Here is a 20638-nt window from a genome sequence, read left to right on the forward strand (position 1 = left end):
GAAAATATTCACTTCGATTGCATCTGTTATAGTGTTAACATTAAGATAGTCCTGTTGGAGAAATCCTTTTACTATCGCTGTTAAACAAATTTATGTAATTTGTTTGTTTTTTAAATAGCTTTATAAAAATTTAAAAATCGGTGTTGAAATCTTCCTAATTTCTCTAATATTGAGCAAGATGTGAGATGGTTTTGGCCTTGTGGTCTTTCATCGAAGCATAGACCAGAGGTTCCTTCTAAGATCATTAAGCTGATCTGGATATTGATTCTGGGTTGCAGTACTACTTTAAAATAAAACTAAAATTAAGAAAAAAAATTTTGGTACAGTTTATTAATGTAAACATTGTAATAAAAAATAACATACATGGAATGTAGAAGGTATTAAATCTCATTATTCATCTCAAATAATTTATCATGCTTAACTTTTTTCTTCACAAATTTTGGTTTTTGTACACCTGGCTCAAAGAACTCGTAGATCTTGGGCTTTTCTTTAAGCTCAGATCTCCAATAAAAAATCTGAGCTCCTCTTTACTGCAACCATCTCTTATTGTCTTCAGCAAGATTGGCTAAAATTCTGTTTTTTTTTTTTTTTTTTTTTTAAGTGATTTTTTTTTTTAAATTCATGTCAATCAAAGCTGATATAAAATATATTAATAATGCTTAATACTATTTAAAAACAATAACTAAAATAACTATTACTAACTAAAAATAAAATCTTAGTTTTCATTCTTTATGAATTCGTAAAGACAAGGACCCAATTTATCAGTTAGCTACCAACTGGAAATTAAATTAAATTAGGTCAGAAGACATTAAAAAACAAAAAAAAAACACCTATTTTAAATTACTCATGGCAGAGAAGTCTTTCTTCATTATTTATTTACACAGAGTTAATGAGCTTTAAAATTATTTGTATTTAAACAAACAGAACTAAATTGATATGATTGAAATATGAATATGTATGCTAATGGAGAGTTATAATTTAAAAGTTTTTCATACTTTGATCTACATTTTGTTTTTATTATTATTATTATTCAGTCTATTTTGAATATTAAAAGTATACATACATTATGTAACATACATTATGTAAATGCACCACATTTACATAAGATCGTAAATAAAAAAATATTTTTGACTGAAAGTAATGATTTCTTTTTAGTATCAGTAAATCTTAATCAAATGTTTTTTTTAATAATTAATTGATTTAAATTATGTCCACCTTGCTCTTTATTACTAATTTATTCATTATTCTTTTTTCAAAACTAAAAAAAAACTTATTACTCTTGATTTGTGGTTAGAAATTAGTGATATAGATAAAATCAGTGACTATTATATTAGGATATTTTATTGACATGAGAAATTTTTCTTGCTAGTAGATTACATTTTTATTAAACCCTATGTTCCAAATTGCTTTTACTCATTTTATTTTCGAATTTTTAAAAGGCAATTAGAATCTGAAGGAATTATCTTTTTTTAAATTTTTATTATGTTCTATTCCATATATCATTAGGTTTCAGAACATTGATAATTATATTTTTTTAACAAAAGTGGTGCTGCTACTTATGTAATTTGCATATTAAATTGTATCTTTCAAGCACTCGTAAATATTTTAATGACATATTCTGTTAGTTATTACATAAACCTAGATATCACACTCTATTATCTGTTTTATTAGTTCCGTAACTGATATTGAAATAGAAAATATTGAATTAAGCAACTAAAGGCATGGCTAGTGCTTTAATAGCCCTTGGAAGAACACATTTAGTGAAATTTTTTAATGGGGCATAACTAACTCCTCTGCCCTGAAATAAATAAAACTGCAACAGTTTTTACTCTCCAAGCATTGAATTCATATCACAAATTGTATAAATTAAAATTTCTCTGATACCCAATATTTTCTCACTGGATAACATGGGATAAACCAATTTTTGTTGCAAAAGTTACAAATGCCTGTAGCTCAAAGGGTTAAAAATATATATATATATATATATATATATATATACTTGATTTATAAGTTTATCTTTTGACAAAAATATAAATTTCATAAATTCAAAAGAAATTAAATTTTAGCCATAGAAAACTACCTGATTCATTAATGCATTGTCAATAGCATGGCAACTGTGAGAATAAAGAAAACTACTAAATAGTGGGAAAATAATCACCTTTTTTTTGTTCCCTTATTTTGAAATTAAAATTTTTTAATGTCGTTATAATTAAAAATAAAATTTATCATTGACAAGCATATGAAAGAAAAGAAAAAGCTTCTGTATTTAATTCAAATCTTACATAAACAATATCTTGTCACTCTAATTCACAAATCATGCATAAATAAAATTTAATATTTTGTACATTTAAGATTTTTGTCTTAGGATCAGATCGTGGTTAAACAGAAAACGCAATAACCTAAACTAAACTGTGTTTTACCTTAAAAGTAGTCTTCATCATCTACAAGCATTGATTATAGATTAAATTACTCCAACACTATGTTTAATATTTTATTATGCTTAAACGTATCCTTTTAAAAGTATCAGATCTTTAAAATATTGCTATTTTTTATTTTAGGAAAACATGATTGATTTTATTTTTTGTGTGGATGATCCCTTAGCTTGGCATAAGATGAATCTAGTCAATAATAGAAAACACTATTCCATCATTAAATATGGAGGTGCTGAATTTATAACTAAACTGCAAGATCACTTTGGTGCAAATGTTTATTTTAACACATTAGTCCAAATTGAAGACAAAGTAAATATATGAGTATTGTCTAAGTATTTATATTTCTTACATTACATCATTTTACTAATTATGCTTATTTTACAGTTAATAAAATATGGAGTCATCCGGACATCAAATCTTATTGAAGATCTTTTAGACTGGAAGTTCTTGTATATGAGTGGAAGACTGCATAAACCAGTAGGAATATTTATTGAAATTTTCTTATCTTCTTAAAAAGAATATTTGTTAATTCCCTAACGTTATTTATTTTGTGTACCAGAATTTCAAACCAAACAAATACTCGCCTTATTTGGTATGCTGAAAGTGAATGATTTTCTGCACTAAACACTGTTGAAACTTTTTAAATATTTCAATTTGCTCAAAAGTTATTGAAATTTAAAACAATTTTTTGTGAAGCTTTTTTCAATTTGGAGTTACCATTGAGATATTGCATTGGTTCTCAATAGAGGATGATAGCAGCTGGCTCTGGGAATGATGATGGTGAATGATGATCTGATGGTGGACCCACTCTTCATCATCCCACTTAACAATAATATGATCATTCCCATTACTTGAATTTTATTAGCAGAAATGGCATAGACATGTGAAGAAGCACTGAGTTAAAAAATATGCAAAGGGTAATTCCATGGTAAGGTCAACCAGATGACCAAAATTTTAAGCCTAATATTTTTAAGCATTCAAAATATCGTTTTGTAAACGGTATCAAAAAAGGTTATTTTGAACAAATGTTTAGAGACATTTCCCGTTTTGATGTACAGAACTATTCCCAAAATGCACTTTTGAGATTTTACATCCGACGCCAAGATACATAATTAATTGCACTGTGCGACTAAGATTTAACCACATAATAATTTTTTTTTTTTTTTGTATAAAGCAAGATTCTAAGTCTTATTTGTGCAGTCACTTTTGGTTTTGAAAATAATAAATATTTTTATTGCAAATTAATAATTAATTATTTTTATGTCTGACACCACTGCTTTTCTTTCCATTATATTTATTTCATTCTATTTTCAAATCATATTTTGCTTTTTCTTTATAAAATGAAGTAAAATGTGAAAAGAAAGTAATTAATTCTTTAGTTACCTACTTTCTAATTCTTCTTTCTATAAATAAATATTTTTTTAAAATTAATTTAGAATAATGTATTTAATCTCAGTAACCTAATGAAACAATAATTTAATTTTATGCTGGTGTTAAATACAGAATCAGAATTACCATTTCAACTGCTTGAAAAGATATTTTTTTCACAGAAAAAATTGTCATAGACTGATAATATTGTAAAAAATTGAGTTTTTTTCTTTCTCTTTTTAATGTACGGTAACATATTTTCCAAAAGATTTTTTTATTGTAGTTAAAAAGTGTGAAATTTTTCTGCATTTTCCCCCATGTTATTTGGAAATAAAAAACTTGTTGGAGACAGTTGTTAATTTTTTTTTTTTTTTTTGAAGATTTTTAAAATTATTAGACTTTATTTGAGAAAACATTTGCTTAAATATGAGTTGTATTTACAATGTTGTTAATATACACTGCTGTTGTTAATATATAGTTAAAATTAAAATTATGATTTTTCAACTAAATTTTATGAGATGGAACATGCTATAAAGCACATTGATCCACCAGTTCCAAGATAAAGGATAAATTAAAGAAACTATTTAATAGAAGAAATACTGTTTATAGCATTAAGGTAAAAAAATTAAAGTAATTTTTAGTATTTATAATTGGTGTCATTTACTTAATTTGCATCCAACTTTAAGAATTTACGTCTGACACGAATGTAAATTTTTTTTTAATTAATTATACATCATATTTTATAAGCTAAGAACTACATAGACATTTAAATTACAGTCAAATTCACACAGTTTAGACAATTTGTAAATGAGCAATCATTTTTTGCTTTCGTGTGACAATATACCAATAATATACCAAACACCGACAATATACCAAACCAACAATGTATGATGTACTAAATATTTGCTATAAAAATCTGATGATTTAAACTTAACTTATATTTTGTGAGAGAGTTTTTCTAAGAAATTTATATTTATTTTTTAAGTCTGAAGCAATGGAATTGCTCCACAGTTTTCCACTCATTTAGTAATTAAAAATAAATTAGTTGGATTTGAATATATTCAATAAACTACATGTTCAAATTTTATGCTTTTTTGTTATTACGCTTGTCTTTTTAAGTGTAATTCTACACATTTGCTTTTATTTTATAGATTAGTGTTCCAATTTTTTTATAATAATTTGTTTATTAGGAAAGTATTTATGACGGAAATAATTTAAACATTTAACTCATTTAGATTACCCAATTTGTTTGAATGTGCAATAATTAAATGGTATAATCTTAAAAGAAAATCAAACAGCTTTTTTTGATGCATAGGTGTGGAAATAATTTTTAAAAGAACAACTCCTGTCATCATACACATGCAGGGTGTTCACGACTCAATTTGACTGTTTTTACACATTAAATGATAAAAAAAAACATCTATTTGATTCAGTTCTATTCTTGGAATCAACTAGCAAACATCTATAGTTAAAAAAATGCAATCCTCTTTGCAACAGAAATTCTTGAAATCGATTTTATTTTTGATAAAAATTTCTACAAGAAACAAAAATAATTCCCAGATATTCTTTGCTTTTATCTTTGTAAATACTAACTATTATCAAATTATGATGTATCGTTAAATTTGTGATTGACATTCTTTTTAATAGGTAAAATTTATCAAACCTGCAACTAATGTTGAATTACAAAAAGCACTGCATACAAATTTGCAAAGTGCTTTACATGCTGCTCTGTTAATGTTGCCAGAGTCTTTTTCTGAAGATGACTTATATACAAAAATTACTGAATTATCTTACAGAGGTATGCATCAAGTTTTTTTGTTCTTTCTAAAATAAACTTATATTTTCTTAAATTTTAAGCAGGAATTTTATTTCTGCCTTAAGCTTTCTGTTTTAATTGTCCAGTTTGTTAGTTACATGGTATCCGCGCACCTGGAAAGTCATGAAAAATCATAGAAAGTCATGAATTTTGGTATTGAACAAAATTTTTCATGAAATGTCATGATTTTAACTATTTTGAAAAAAATCATAGAAAGTTATGGACTTAGGTCGCCGAAAAATTTTATTTTTAAAATGGAATCCCCCCCCCCCCCAATTTCATGGTGTTCCGAATGTCTGAATTTGTAACAAAATCCCCTCTCAGAGTCATATTTTATTAAAATATAAAGTGTTTTTATCATGTTCTTTAAAAATTATGGTGTTCTTTCAAAAAATGAAAGCAAAAACATCATTTCTAGAGCAAAGTATCTTTTAAACTTCTGTGATTTCAGAATTTTTGTTATTAATTATTTTTTTTTATTTTATCAATTTAAATTCTAGCTGAAGCAAGTCAGTCATTGGCAAATTTTTTTCAATTCCGAAACGAGAACAGAAAATTCAGGAGTATTTTTTACCTTTCTGATGAACAAGAAAAGTATCTTTAGAATATAATTCTGCAGAAAAAAAGAAATACATTTTTTTTTGCTCAGCTATTTTATTGCTTCAACTCTTTCTTTACTCTCTGTTTTTTAAATTTAAAATCTATAAATATGAAGATACAGAGTATGACAGTTGTGGTAATACCTATCATTTTAATTAATGTATTATAATGCTTTTTAAATTTATTATTCTGTTTTTGTCGGAGAAAATAGTAACTTCGTTATGTCATGAAAAGTTCTTGGAATTAATCATGGAAAGTCAGGAATTTGAAAATCTAAAATGTAGCAGTTACCCTCTGTAGTTATTGCTCTGTATATTTAGTAATCTGTTACCTCACAGTAAGGACCTTGCATTTAGATATTTTTATTTACATATTTCAGTTCCACCCCCCACGAAAAATAATCTTTCTCAGGAAAGTTTTTCTTGAATGCAGTAAATAAATAGGTAAATAAAATGAAGTAAAAAAGTTTGAAATTTTAATTTTAGAATCAAGATTAGAAAATTAATGTTAGGCATTATAAATTATTATTTTTTAAAAGAGTATATTTCACTGTGAGATCACTCTATCTCAATGCAAAAAATAAATAAATAAATAAAAATGTTAAAATTATAGTTTTGAAATAAAGATATTTTTTTAGTTGGAAGGAACAGAAATTATAATTTGCATGAAATATTTTTTAAATTTGTAATATGTAATATAGTTCTCTTAATTTATTGTAATTATTGCAGAATGACAATTATTTAAAACAAGTGTAATTAAATTATTAGTATTTCATCTCCAGATTTAAATGAATTAATTAAAGCAGATTTTTAACAAATATAATGCTGTGGAAGAAGAAAAAAGCAAATTTTGTTGTTTTTCCATAAAAAAAAAAATTTCCTTTTTGATCAGTAAATCTGTTTAAATAGCGTTTATTCTTTAAAATACATTAATTTTTCTTATTTGTTTTTTTTTTCCTTTTGTGTGTGACAAATTAAGTTATATTCATCATAACAACATGATATAATTCATCGTAACATCATCATATTCATCATTCAACATAAGTGCTTAAAAATATTAAAAAAATTGTCACATTTAAATTATTGGAAGTCATACTTTTAATAAGTAAAGCAACTTCGCTGCTCTGCTCTATTGCTAGTTACCGAGTTATAGATTGAAATGAAACAAGTCGCCAATTTTGTATTCTTAACAATTTAATTTGTTTGCAGGAGATTTTCGAATGTATTTTGGAGAAGATAAACAAAAAGTTCAGAAAATTGTACAAAATCAAGTACCATACTTTAGAAATGTATATGCTGACCACATTAAATCTATGCCATTGCTTCACTGGAATCCTAACCAAAACCTAATTGAAGTAACTTGTTAATTACATTTATTATATCAATTAGTGTAGTTGAGTAATATTATTAATATTTATGTTATATTTGTCTAATAAGCAATTATATATTATAGTAATTAATTAATATTTTACTGAAATGATTATTAATTTTATCAAAATATGTAATGATAATTTGACTACAACATAAATCATAATTTATGTTATTTAAAAAAGATTATTATTTGAATACTTTTTTTTCATTCTTTATTTATTAATTGCCATATGTATATATCTATATCGCCATAGTATTTTCATCTTCCATTTTAAAATGTTTTTGCACGAAATGTAATTTAATGTTTAATTGCATAAATTTGATTTGTTTAATGTTACTTAATACATTAAGATAAAGGGCTCTAAAATGTTTTGGAAAAATATATTGAATAAAATTTTTTTTTACATCTACTGTATATAAGTTACGACTTATATCATTTTATGTTGGTATTGAGAAGTTTTAAAACTTACTAAATTAATGAAATAGTAGAATTTTAAAATTGCAATATTAATCTATAATAGATATTATATTTAGTCAGAATGGCATACATAATTTTGACTGAATCTTGTGATCAGTACTATGCTTTTATTGGTAAAGTTTATTTTGCAATTCATTTAATTAGATATTGCAGTTTTAACAATTTATTTCATTTTTTGGAAATAAAATATGCAGTTCATCGTATTTAAAATTCAAATAGCTTATAGCAGATAAACTTATCTTAAATTTTGAAAAAAATTAGGTAGTTTTAACATCTTGAACATATTTTTAGCTGTCTTACTATTTCTGGAAATTGTTTTAATAAATTGGTTGTTTATATATTTAAATATTTTAGGAGGATGTATTTGAAAATAAAATATCTCTCAAATGTTTTGCTTATAATATATGAAAATGCAGTTATAACCAGTGTTTTTTTTCTTCCTTTTTTTTCTTCTTGTGTTTGGCCTGGACTGTTACTAGTAACTAAAACTTTTGTAATGACAATGACAATTATATTTAATTTCCACTTTATTTTTAGTTGGTTGAATATTTGTTTTCTTGATTTGTATTCCTATGGATAAATTATTCTATAGGGATTAATTTACCTAGGATGCAAATGTCAGTAATAATGAGAAAAAAAAAATCATTCTGGTAATTTTTTTAAATATTTCATTTTGTATTTTCCTCCTAGACTCAAAAAAAAAATTTTTTTTTAAATTAGGTATTATGAAAAAATAGATCAAAATATAAGAAAAGAAATTCATAGTTAACAAATTTCTCTATGTGCATGTCTTACACACAGTGGCCCACACATTACATCTACTCCCTGATTCAACAATATTCATTCTAAAATGTATGATAAGAACACAAAGAATGTACAGAGCTCTAAAAAATGCACCACCCTGAATAACTTTTGAATTAATGATCGGATCTTCACGTCCTAGAACTCAATCTTAAAGGCTTGAGGAGGTGAACTCAAGCATGCTAATTAATAAGTGCAGACGCTGTTTTAAGTTACAAAATCAGATATAAAAATTATTTTTCTCTGAATAAATATACCATTTTTTTTCTTCGGCAGATTCGAATGTTTGACCCCAAAAATTTAGGGGGTTGCAGAAAATATGATCCTCTTAGTTCAGTCAAGAGAGAGCTCCAAAGTTTGGACCCCATAACGTTAATTTTACTCTTTGGATATTTCGCTCTGTCTCGAAAATTTTTTAAGTAAATTAAAAAAAAAATTGCACATAATTATAAATTTGTTTGTCTAAAGATAATTCATGCAAAAAAAAGAGAATTTTTAGTAAATATTTATTATTTTATTCAATAATAGTAGGAAAAATTTTGAATTGTAAGGTATACAATTCTTTGCATTTTTTTAAACAATGTAATTTTGCCTAGCAAAATACAAAATGTGATTGAAATCAGTCGAATAGTTCCTGAGAAATCGAATTTCAAAAATATCAGATACTTAAAATTCGATTCCTCAGGAACTATTAGACCGATCTTGTTAAATTTTGTATTTTGCCATGTAAATCTACATTCTTTAAATTATGCAAAAAAAATTATACCTCACAATTCAAAATTTTTGGACCATTCTTAAATAAAATAACAAATATTTACTTAAAGTTACTTTTGTGTGAAATTATCTTTGGATAAATGAATTTTATAACTGTGTGTAAAATTTTTTCAAGGGGAAAAATGTACTCACAGTTATAAAACAAGGGAATTTATAATGTGAAACAGTGGAATTTTAAGTGTGACAGTGGTTTGAACTTCTCAGTGCTTGTGTTCCAATCACATGCTTACCATGTTGTATGTGCTAACCAGAACTTTATATTAACACATATGCCTAAAATTTAAAACTCTTAATATGTCTTGAAGAAATCTAATAGTGCAAAAGACAACACAGATAAAGTTATGATAAAACCATATTGAAATAACTGCAGAACAGGAGCAGTCTGTTCAATAGTTGGTTATCTTTAAGAGTTTTTGGTGGAGCTTTGTTAAAAAAAAAGTTAAAAATAGTTTAGATTATTTTCAATTGATGATATAATTTAAAAATGATTTTTTTTAAAATTTATTTCAGTTTGAAATTTTAAAAAAATTTCATTGTTACTCAATTTTAAATTTTCATATTTAAATAAAAAGTATTTTCTTCACCCTTTTCTTTAAAAAAAATCTAGTGCACTATCTAATTAAATTTAAATTTTGTTATTTTTAAAAATGTCTTTAATTTTTTATCTTCTTTAGCAAGATGGGTCAAGTGCAGCTACTCTTCATCATCTTAATCTTCTTCCAAAAACAGTTCAACACAATTTGTTAGTAAGGCACAACAAAGATGGAAGATATAGAGATCTTGAAGATATTCTTCAAGTTGTTGCCTTCGACTCTGAAAGCAGTCACATGGTTCAAAGAGGCAATTAAGCTAATACTCTTTCAATATAATTAACAATTAATAAATAACGATTTGTTAAAATTTTGAATTATGTATTTAGTTACCCATGTAACTTGTTTGCTTAGATTTTTTTTAAAATTCAGCTAAATATATTATAAATATCAAAAAATTATGAAATAAGTTTTATTCTCAAATTAGTTTTAAAGTATTAGAATTCAGTATTTAATAAGTAAAATTTATTTCTCATAATAGATTTCCTAATAACTTGTCATTTGCAGTCTAAAATTTTCCAAATCATAAATTTGATTGGATGATATTTCTGTTTTAAATATTTTCAGAGTTTTCACAAGTAACTAATTTTAGGGATATACTATTAAAAATGGTACAAACTACTAAGGTTTTTCTGTACAAAATATTCATGTCTTTTAACCTTAAGCTACTTAAAGTGTCAGCTTAATGTAGAAAAAAAAGTTTTTAAAATGGTTTTTGCTTTTTTTAAAATTTATTTCAATTTTAGATCTTGAGCAATGTATATTCAATTAATTTATCTTTTTTATTATTGCAGAACTTCTTTTTTTTCTAGTTTAACGGCACATTACCTAACCTTTACTTTGTTTTCATTTTACATTTATGACAAAATAAAATATCTTTATAATTAATTAATGTGTTTGAGTTAAAATGATTTGTTTGACAAGGATCTAACAAAGTCATTCTAATTTCAATAATCCTTAATACAAACTTCATAAAAGAATTAACACTTGATATATATTATGAGCAAGTCGTTTTTTTTTCAATCATTGTCCACTTGTGGCTTCAAAGGCATTTATTTAGTATTTTTTAAACATTTTATTACAAATGAATGATTGTTTGCAACAAAATCAAAGAAATGAAATAGTACAATAGGGCTGCATAACCTTTTGGAGAAAAGGACCACATGGACAAGATATTATACATTAGCCGATGAATCCAGTTTTTCAAACCATTATATAAAACTTATTTATTTCTTAGTAAGAACCTTTATTAGATAATTTTAATTTATATTAAAAGTTTTATACAAAGTAGAGCAGATTATAAACATTTACATAGTATAATATTTTCACTTAAAAAAACATTTGAAGTTTTTTCGCATTTCGTCTTCTTTTGAAAAAATTTAATTTTTATATGATTTTAACCTTTTTGTGGAAAAATTAATTTTATAATTTTCAATAAATTTTTTACTTTGATTTTTAACTAACCCTTTGAACTACATTTGTTTTGAACAAGTTTTGTTAAAGAAATTGAAAAATTTAAATCTTTGATGCGCTCATTTTGAAATGTTAATCTTATAATATTAGTGTTTTTTTCAAGTCTGTTGAAATTATTTTTAAAATAGTTAACGAGTTTCTTAAACGAAATATGTATATTTTTTAACAATGAATTTTTGGTAGCAATGTGGAGGACCACACGTTAACCATTCAAGGGTTGCATTCGGCCTCTGGATAGAAAGTTGAGCACCTCTGTGATAAAAGAAGCAATTTGACTAAAATAATTCAGATATTTATTTAAAAAAATTACAATGCTACTTTATAATGCATTAAATGTATCATTTATAAAAATAAAAAAATCTTTTTTTGAAAAAAAATTTCATTATATGATTTTCACCTTTTTATGGAAACCTAATTTTATAATTTCCAATTAATTCACTTCTTTAATTTTTAAATAAACCTTTGAACCACATTTGTCTTGAACAACTTTTGATTAAAGAAAATGTACAAAAGAAAACTGAATTAATGAAAAATTTGAATCTTTAATACCTTCATTTTAAAATGTTAATCTTAAATTATTAGTGTTTTTCCCAAGTTTTGTTGAAATTAGTTATAAAATTTCTTAATCTAATTATGTATGTTTTTTTAAAAATTAATTTTCGATAGCAAGGGGGAGGACCACATATTAACCATTCAAGGGTTGCATTCGGCCTCAGGATAGTAAGTTGAGTACTTCTATGATAAAAGAAGCCATTTGACTGAAATAATTAAGATATTTATTAAAGAAAAATTACAATGCTACTCTATAATGCATTAAATGTATCATTTATAAAATAAAAAAAATCTTTTTTTGAAAAAAAAATTTTATTATATGATTTTAACCTTTTTATGGAAACCTAATTTTATAATTTCCAATTAATTCACTTTTTTAATTTTTAAATAAACCTTAGAAGTACATTTTTTTTGAACAACTTTTGATTAAAGAAAATGTACAAAAGAAAACTGAGTTAATGAAAAATTTGAATCTTTAATACCTTCATTTTAAAATGTTAATCTTATAATATTAGTGTTTTTTCCAAATTTGTTGAAATTAGTTATAAAGTTTCTTAATCTAATTATGTATGTTTTTTAAAAATTAATTTTTGATAGCAAGGAGGAAGATAACATATTAACCATTCAAGGGTTGCATTCGGCCTCTGGATAGTTAAGTTGTGCACTTCTATGATAAAAGAAGCTATTTGACTGAAATAACTCAGATATTTATTAAAGAAAAATTACAATGCTACTCTATAATGCATTAAATGTATCATTTATAATAATAAAAATTATGTTTCAAGATTTTTAATTTTGATTTTTTATTTTCAATTTATTTCAGCAATTGAAGATATAGTTTTTTGGCCCAGCATTACTCAGAGTACCAAAGGAATTTTAACAGCAGGTTTGTATGAAGTTAAATAAATAAAATTATAAAATAAATAAAATTATTTGTTAAAATTGGACTCCTTAAAAAACACATTTGAGAAAATAACTGCATTTTTAAATTTATTTTTTAAGGTTATTGGGATTTGGTCAAGTTTTTAAAAATTCTTTCATTTAAATGTTTGTTATTGTTTGTTTTTTAAATTTTAGTTGTTTTGGTTTGCTGTCATGAGCCATCAAGACATAGGGGGTGTGGCAGTTTTTTGCTTGCCAGTGGCCAGGATTTTTACTTCTGCCACACCCGTGTATAGGGTGAAGATTCATACATCCACAGATCGTAATTTTGACCTGAACCAAAGAATGATCAATCTCCAATTAAGTACTCCCAGAGGTATAATTAGCTATTAGATCATGGAGGACTTTGTGTCCCGACTGATTTAACGTGTACCAGGCACCATTTACTACAGGGAAAGTCTTCGGCCAGATTAATTCAAACTCCCGTTCTCACAAACTTGAGTCCAGTGCCCTACCAACCAGGCTATCCCGGCCAGGTGTTTCGGTTTTAAAAAAATTATAAATATCATAAACTTTTGATCGAAATAATACTTATAAAAAATGCACTAGTAGTTTAAAAATTGTAAACTTGTTTTATTATTTTCAAATGTGAATGCTCAAAATGACTGTTGAGACCCAAAAATCAATTGAAGTAACAAAATAGCAAGTTTTGTTCAAAATATTATTTTAATAGTATCTGGAATTTCCAAAGAAGACAATTTATTGGTTCACAATTTTTGCAAATCTGTTTCTATTGAAGAAAAAAAAATTAATTTTAGTTCAAAATATATAATAGATGTTATTTCACATGGCATAACTCTAAAAAGATATCAAAAATTCATACTTCTGAGAAAATCAATATTAAAAGGTTTCTGTGGATTTAAAACTCCTTTATGCAAGTTAATTATTTAAATTGCAATTGTAATTTTCATTCATGTTCATTTATATTTATTTTAGTGTTGTATAGTTATGTAATGCCTATTTAAAGAAGAATTGCATTACTAATATAAGACTTTTGGCATTACTATACAAAGGTGACTACATGTAATTAGTTCCAAGAAAAATACTGCATGCTTTTCCATTTTTAAAAATTACAATTGACAATTAAAAACATATATCAGTTGGTTTTGGATATGATTCATTTTGTGTAACATGAACAGTGAATTAAATCTGGCAACAATAACATCATGCAAGAAACAACATAAAAATGCTAAAAAAAAATAGCATACAGAATAAAATATCTTTCTTTGTTTTTAGAAATGTTGAAGTTGTATTCTTATTCATTTTTAATTGATGCGCTAGGAGTTCACAAGCATGTTTTGAACCATTGTTTTATCCCTTTTTATAGCAATGAATTTTTCTCAACATTTAGTTATCTTTTTCTGTTGATTTTTTTTCCTTCAATCATACATTTTTCCCATTCAACAGAGAATGTTAGCAGCATTACCGAAAAAAATAAAAAATAGAATTTGATTTTTTTTATGACTATTGTAAAATTTTACATGTTCTTAGACTATTTGTGTGTTTATTAAATTTACTATTTTTTCAAAAATATTAATCAAGATGGTATTGAAATTTAGTAATGGGGAGAATTTTTTGGAGAAAAAATATTTGTAATAAATTAGTAAAATATCATTTGATTGATGACTTGCCAAACACACATTTATAAATAATAAATTATTTTACAGGTATCATTAAATCTTTGAAATATAGTTCCAGAAAAGTGAAGAAAATGGTGAAATCATTACAATGAATATAACATTGCATTTTTTAACTAAATTTTCTACTAGTTTAGATTCACTAAAAACTTAAATTTACAATTTTTTTCATTAATTTATTGGTTCATATCTGTGTTAAAATACTTCTTTAAATAGATTTAATTTTAAAAAAAAGTTATATTTATTAAAGTAATTTTATTTTTTGATTTATAAGATATATTATCATTAGTAACTATTCAAGTATATAGTAAGTAATCAGCAATGTATTAATAAAAGAACTATGTTACGTTCACAGGAATTATTATATATTTCATTTTAAATTATGTAGATGTTCTAAGTATGAATAAATTTACTTCAAATTTTCTGATTCTTCAGTTTTTTATTATCTTATTTTAGGATTTATCATGAAGGAAAATTTATGGGAAAATGTATTCCCATCAAACAGGATTATGCTTTTATTCCGTAATTAAAAAAAACTAAACTAAACTCAGTGTCGCGACAGCCCATAAAGGGCCAAGGCCTACTGTTCCCATCTCAGTTTTCTTGACCTTGGGCTCTGGGGTGCAAGAGCAGATGTTCCGATTAGGTGGTCAGCCGAAAGTGAAAACCCCAGTGTTTAGTTCCCAAGCATGCTTGGTACTCATTTATCGACCCACTGAAGGGATGGAAGGCTGAGTCAAACTTGCCCAGCCCGAGGATCGAACCCAGGAGCAAATAAGGAACAGGATCGTGAAGCGCTACCACTCAGCCACTGGGCATCTTATTCTGTAACTAAAAAAGCAAATTTCCATGACTTAGATTAAATTGCAATTAGAATATATATTTTTAATACAGTTTTTATAAATTTTAAAATCTCTTGCATATAGGTACTTCTTTTTTATTATTATTATAAATCTTGTTCTAAACAATAAAAAGCACAAAAATATTATCAAAAAGCTTTATTAAATTCATAAAAACTATTTATAAAAATGAACAATTTACATGTTCATAAAACTTATAATTATAAAATAATATAGTACATGTTAGAACATTTTCTTTTAATGTCAAACTTAGTTCTAAAATATACTAAAACTTTGACAAGCATTTTAATTAACAAATTAAAAGCACCTCTAAAATTATTTTTTATCAATACAAACAGTGTATTTTTACTTTTAACATACACAATATATCTAATTTCTATGCTTGCAAAATTGGCAAAGATTATTATATCCATAACAAGATGTTAGTAAACTGTATTACAAAAGATTATAAGTATCACAGATATATTTTAATGGAATAACATCAGACAATCAATACTATATTCATTTTTTTAATTAAATATTCAGTATACTTCTCTTCCAATACTAAATGAAATAAAGAAAGTTACATAGCTTACATGAAACTCACACTTATACATGAAAGAGTAATGAAAAATAGTTGAATTCACATTACAAAGATGTAATTTATCTGTTAAATTTGGATATTTTAGATTTATCTAAAATTCCAGCTATCTCTGCAACATGACAAAAATGCATGCCTTCTCTTCAACAATTTACAAGGCTACGTGCAAACAGCTTTTTCATTCAATGAAATAGATACCCCATAAAAACAAATTGAAAGAAATGTTATATTCCTCAAGAACAAATTGTTAAGACAAGACTTTCTGCATTCTAATTCTTCATAAATCTATCAATCCTTATCTCCCCCTCGGCTGACCCTAACCATGTCAAAGGGGGCAACCACAACCGATTTGTAGCTTACAAATTTTATGGTGGGGTTAAATTTCCTTGAGGAAAAAGGTGCTTAAATGCAGCCTAAGTAAATCTTCACTAACTGAATTATCTTTTTCTTTAAATTAAGAAAACACTTAAAAGGTAAATCATACCTTTTTATTTATGTAACATTTTATTAGAAAGAAAACAATAAAAAAGATGGGACTATGCACAACTAGATCATTGAAAAAGTTATTGTATTAGATCTGTAAAACATTAGTAGTAAAAAAATTAATTTTGAAAATTTACTGAAATTATGAGTTTATTTTATATTTTTCTGGCAAAATAGCCTTTTTTTATTACATAAACTCATATAATCCATAACTAAAATTATCCAAAACATTAAATAGGATTGCATGGTTACAGCAACTGATAAAAAAATCAGAAAATAAATTATTTTAGGTGAAATTGAAGATGCCCCATTATTTGCTACTCTCTAATAATAGACAATTTTATATCCAGACATTTTAATCTCCAGTTACTATTAGAAAAAGATCTGTGCTGATAGAATCAGAAGAATCTAAACAGCATTAGAAAGAAGAAGAAAAACTTGAATCTGGTAGAATTCTTTCCAGTTATAAATTATAAAATAAAGTTTTTAAAAAAACTATCATGCTACTTTTTTTCGAAAAAATAATAAACAGAACAAATAAATAAATCATGCAAATGAAATATAATGAAATCAAAATAGTCTTACTTATAAAGATCATAAGAAATTACGAAAACAGTGTCCATACAAAAACAGGAACATATTTTTTAATCAAAAATTTATTATTATAATAGGATTAAGTTATGTAATAATTTTATAGCTTAAGATTTTAAGCATGACATATTTGAAATATTTTTTTGACATTTATGATAAGCACTTAATAATTTATTTTTTCCATTAAATTTCTATATCTGTTTTCATTTCTATAAATTAGAACATACTTATTTCAAACTAAAACTATAGGTCCTATCAAATTTAACTATACTATTATAGGTAATGTTCAAATAACATTAATGAGTAAAGAAAATATTGTTTTTGTTTTTTTTTTTTAAAAAAAGGAATTTCTGACAAGCCAAAAAACAGAGCATCTGTCAAAAATAATTTCCGATCAAAAACTTTTGAGAGTTTGTTATGCTCTATGAAAATTTTTATAGCTTTAAAAAAATGGGTCTGAATATATTGAAATGATAATTATGCAATTCTTCTTTAGAAGGGTCAAATAAAATAATAATAAACACATTTTCATGACTATGAAATAAGAACCCATAGATAAAGTGAATTTCATAACATAAAAAATAGTTCTAAGAAATGTTTTCAATCACATCTTCGGAAAAATTAAATAAAATATTTGGGATTTTGTGAATATTCTCAAATATTTTGTTACTCACATAGAAATATATGGCAATGTAACAAAACCACGACTTAAAGTTAAATCATCAAACATAGAATTTTCACATTTAGCTTCAAGTTCTTTAAACCAGCTATTTACTCCACACTCAATAGGATTGAACAAACTTTTTGGTGTGCTAAAAGCAAAAATTTGATGGTCGTATAATCTATTGTTTTTATGAGCGGGATTTGGAACGTTAGTCTCTTCCTTACAATTTGTAACTCTGTAAACAACAAGAGGTACCATTGATAAACATGTTGAGCTAGAATTCGATTCTTGAGGACTGTACCAATATAGAACAGGATAACCTAACAATGCTCCGTAAAGAGTAGTGAGATTGCAAACAGAAAAATCAACATTGAGAGTAATGTCATGCACATCACGGTTCTCAGCAAGCATATTCAATATTATGCTAACATTTTTCACGATGGGCTTCAGTGCCTGCTTCTTTTCGTCATCATAAAGCATACATGGTTTATCACCACTTTCTGACACGTCAACTAAATTTATTTCGTCTGTGGCGAAAATTTCGGCATGATTTTTTAAATGCTCTTTTTGGGTGACAAAATGAGTATCATTTACAGAAAATACGCTTAGGTTTTTGTTTATTTTCCCACAAGAATTTAGCACATTTAAATAGTTTTGAATTTCATCAACATCGGCTATAAATGCATCCCATAAATAGCACGGTTTTAATTGCTTATCAATAGCATGTAAATTTAGCAGTATGTGTGGTAAGTGTCTCCTTGCTGATCTAGAATTTTTAAATAATTTAAACATTTTAATTTAATTAGCCATTACTTGTAAATATTAATGGCACTCTTAATAAAACCGGCAATTCGGAACAAAAACCTATTAATTGAATCAGTTGATGCCATATCCAAAAATATAAGCATTAGTGTTTTAAAGAAGCTGCCACGCGAGTTACAAAATGGCTGTTGCTTGGCTGACCGCTTTTTTAATAAATAGAGGCATTTGATTGGTCGATTACATCATCGTTTTCATCGTTATCGCTTAATCGTTTTGTCAGGTTTACTAGAATGGCGCTTTTAGCATTTTTGCTTGGCAGAATTTTAATAACGCGCATGCTCAGTTTGATAATTTATTTAAACCAATCGAAGTACTTCGTAGACAATGAATATAGATGCTTGTATCCTCTCCTTTGCTTGCGTATACTCAAACAAAGACATAAAGATGGAAAGATCAATCACTGTACCAAACAGATGTCAGGGTGAACGAAACGGACACATCACCGGTCTCTATTTTTTTTATTTGATTTTCATAAATTGTTATGATAAATAATAACATTCTGTCTCTGTGCCAGAAAAATCTGAACAAATTTTTTTTAAAGATTTATAATTTGTAAATTTTAAATGAAAAAATTTATGTATTTTAAAAAATTGATTTTTATATTGTTCTGAAATTCAAATACTTGAAATAAATATTAAAAAAACAATTTAAGTGCTTATTAAAAATATATAAAAAATATAAAAGTAACTAAAAAATAAATAAAATAATTAAAATAAAATAGAACAGTTTTATAAGCAATCTAAACTGCCCAAAGCATTTAATTTCATGAAGAACAATAAATTGGAAAATGTTAATAATTGCTGAGATAGAGTCTCATAATTGCCTGTTAGCGTTCAGTTAGTTAGTTATTAAAACTTTTTCATGGTTTTCATTTGTGCGTAATCTAAATTCTAATTATTTTCATTCAAGAAGTCTTTCAAAATATAATTTCATTCCTGTATTTAAATTACAAGTAACTTTGATATCTGGGTGGCCTACAAAAATTCAAAAAAGTACAAAAAAAATTTAGAGCATTTCACAGCATTTACTATTTATCAAAGATGATTAAAAAAAATTATTGATTATTAAAAAATAATTTTATTGCGATAATCAACATTAAGCTGGAAACCTATTACTATTAAGCAATTTAAAAGACTTTTTCGTGGTTTTCCTTCGCATGTAACACAAATTTGATTACTTTAATTTAATCTTCATTAAAATAAATTATTCTTATAACTTTCATGAATATGATTGTATTCTGATACTTAAATTGTTAATTACTCTGATCTCTGAATTGAATTAAGCATAATAAGGGTGTTTCATTACATTCACAAAATAAAAAAGCTCACACTTTGATTTCTGGGTTGAGTTAATAAGAAGAGCTTTTCGTTCTGTTCAGAAAGATGGTACCCTATCTATTAAGGATAATAACAATGAAAAAATGTTTATCTATAATTTTTACTCCGATACTTAAATTGCAAATTATTTTATTTTATATACCAATAACAGCGATCTGAAAAACATTTTTGTCTGTTTTTCATAGCGTGTAACGCGAAATTTGATAATTTTAATTTCAATTTAATCTTGATTATAATTAATTATTTTTACAACTTAATTATTTATTAACTTAATTATTTTAACTTAATTTATAATTAATTAATTAAAATAATTAATTAACTTAATTATTTTAACTTAACTTTAATTTATTTATAACTTAATTATTTTTATAAACATAATTATTTTTATAACGTAAATATGGTTTTATTCCGATACTAAAATAGCGAGTTACTTTGATTTTCGGTTAAAAACTACAAAAATTTGAATAA

At 25.3% G+C, this 20638-nt stretch overlaps 2 protein-coding genes across 4 annotated transcripts in view; one reads left to right on the forward strand and one right to left on the reverse strand.

Annotated features, from left to right (window-relative positions):
- The window catches only part of LOC107438291 (phosphatidate cytidylyltransferase, mitochondrial), a 29585-nt gene extending 14323 nt beyond the window's left edge, over positions 1 to 15262 (forward strand). For all 3 annotated transcript variants that reach the window (XM_043044078.3, XM_043044076.3, XM_043044075.3), the window contains exons 2-8: positions 2559 to 2741; positions 2817 to 2909; positions 5448 to 5598; positions 7425 to 7570; positions 10314 to 10479; positions 13078 to 13140; positions 14864 to 15262. In XM_043044078.3, the coding sequence (XP_042900012.1) occupies positions 2565 to 2741; positions 2817 to 2909; positions 5448 to 5598; positions 7425 to 7570; positions 10314 to 10479; positions 13078 to 13140; positions 14864 to 14928 (861 nt within the window). In that variant the 5' untranslated portion in view covers positions 2559 to 2564 and the 3' untranslated portion in view covers positions 14929 to 15262. The remainder of the gene's footprint in view (positions 1 to 2558; positions 2742 to 2816; positions 2910 to 5447; positions 5599 to 7424; positions 7571 to 10313; positions 10480 to 13077; positions 13141 to 14863) is intronic.
- Positions 15263 to 15816: 554 nt separating this feature from the next.
- LOC107438271 (UPF0739 protein C1orf74 homolog) lies at positions 15817 to 18955 on the reverse strand. Its single transcript, XM_087158968.1, has one exon. It carries the CDS (start codon positions 18801 to 18803, stop codon positions 18018 to 18020), a length of 786 nt encoding a protein of 261 aa, XP_087015094.1. The 5' UTR covers positions 18804 to 18955; the 3' UTR covers positions 15817 to 18017.
- Between the last annotated feature and the right edge of the window lie 1683 nt (positions 18956 to 20638).

The sequence above is a fragment of the Parasteatoda tepidariorum genome, chromosome 3 (assembly GCF_982258835.1).
Source record: "Parasteatoda tepidariorum strain Cologne lab strain chromosome 3, Ptep-v5.0, whole genome shotgun sequence".
NCBI classification, from domain to species: domain Eukaryota; kingdom Metazoa; phylum Arthropoda; class Arachnida; order Araneae; family Theridiidae; genus Parasteatoda; species Parasteatoda tepidariorum.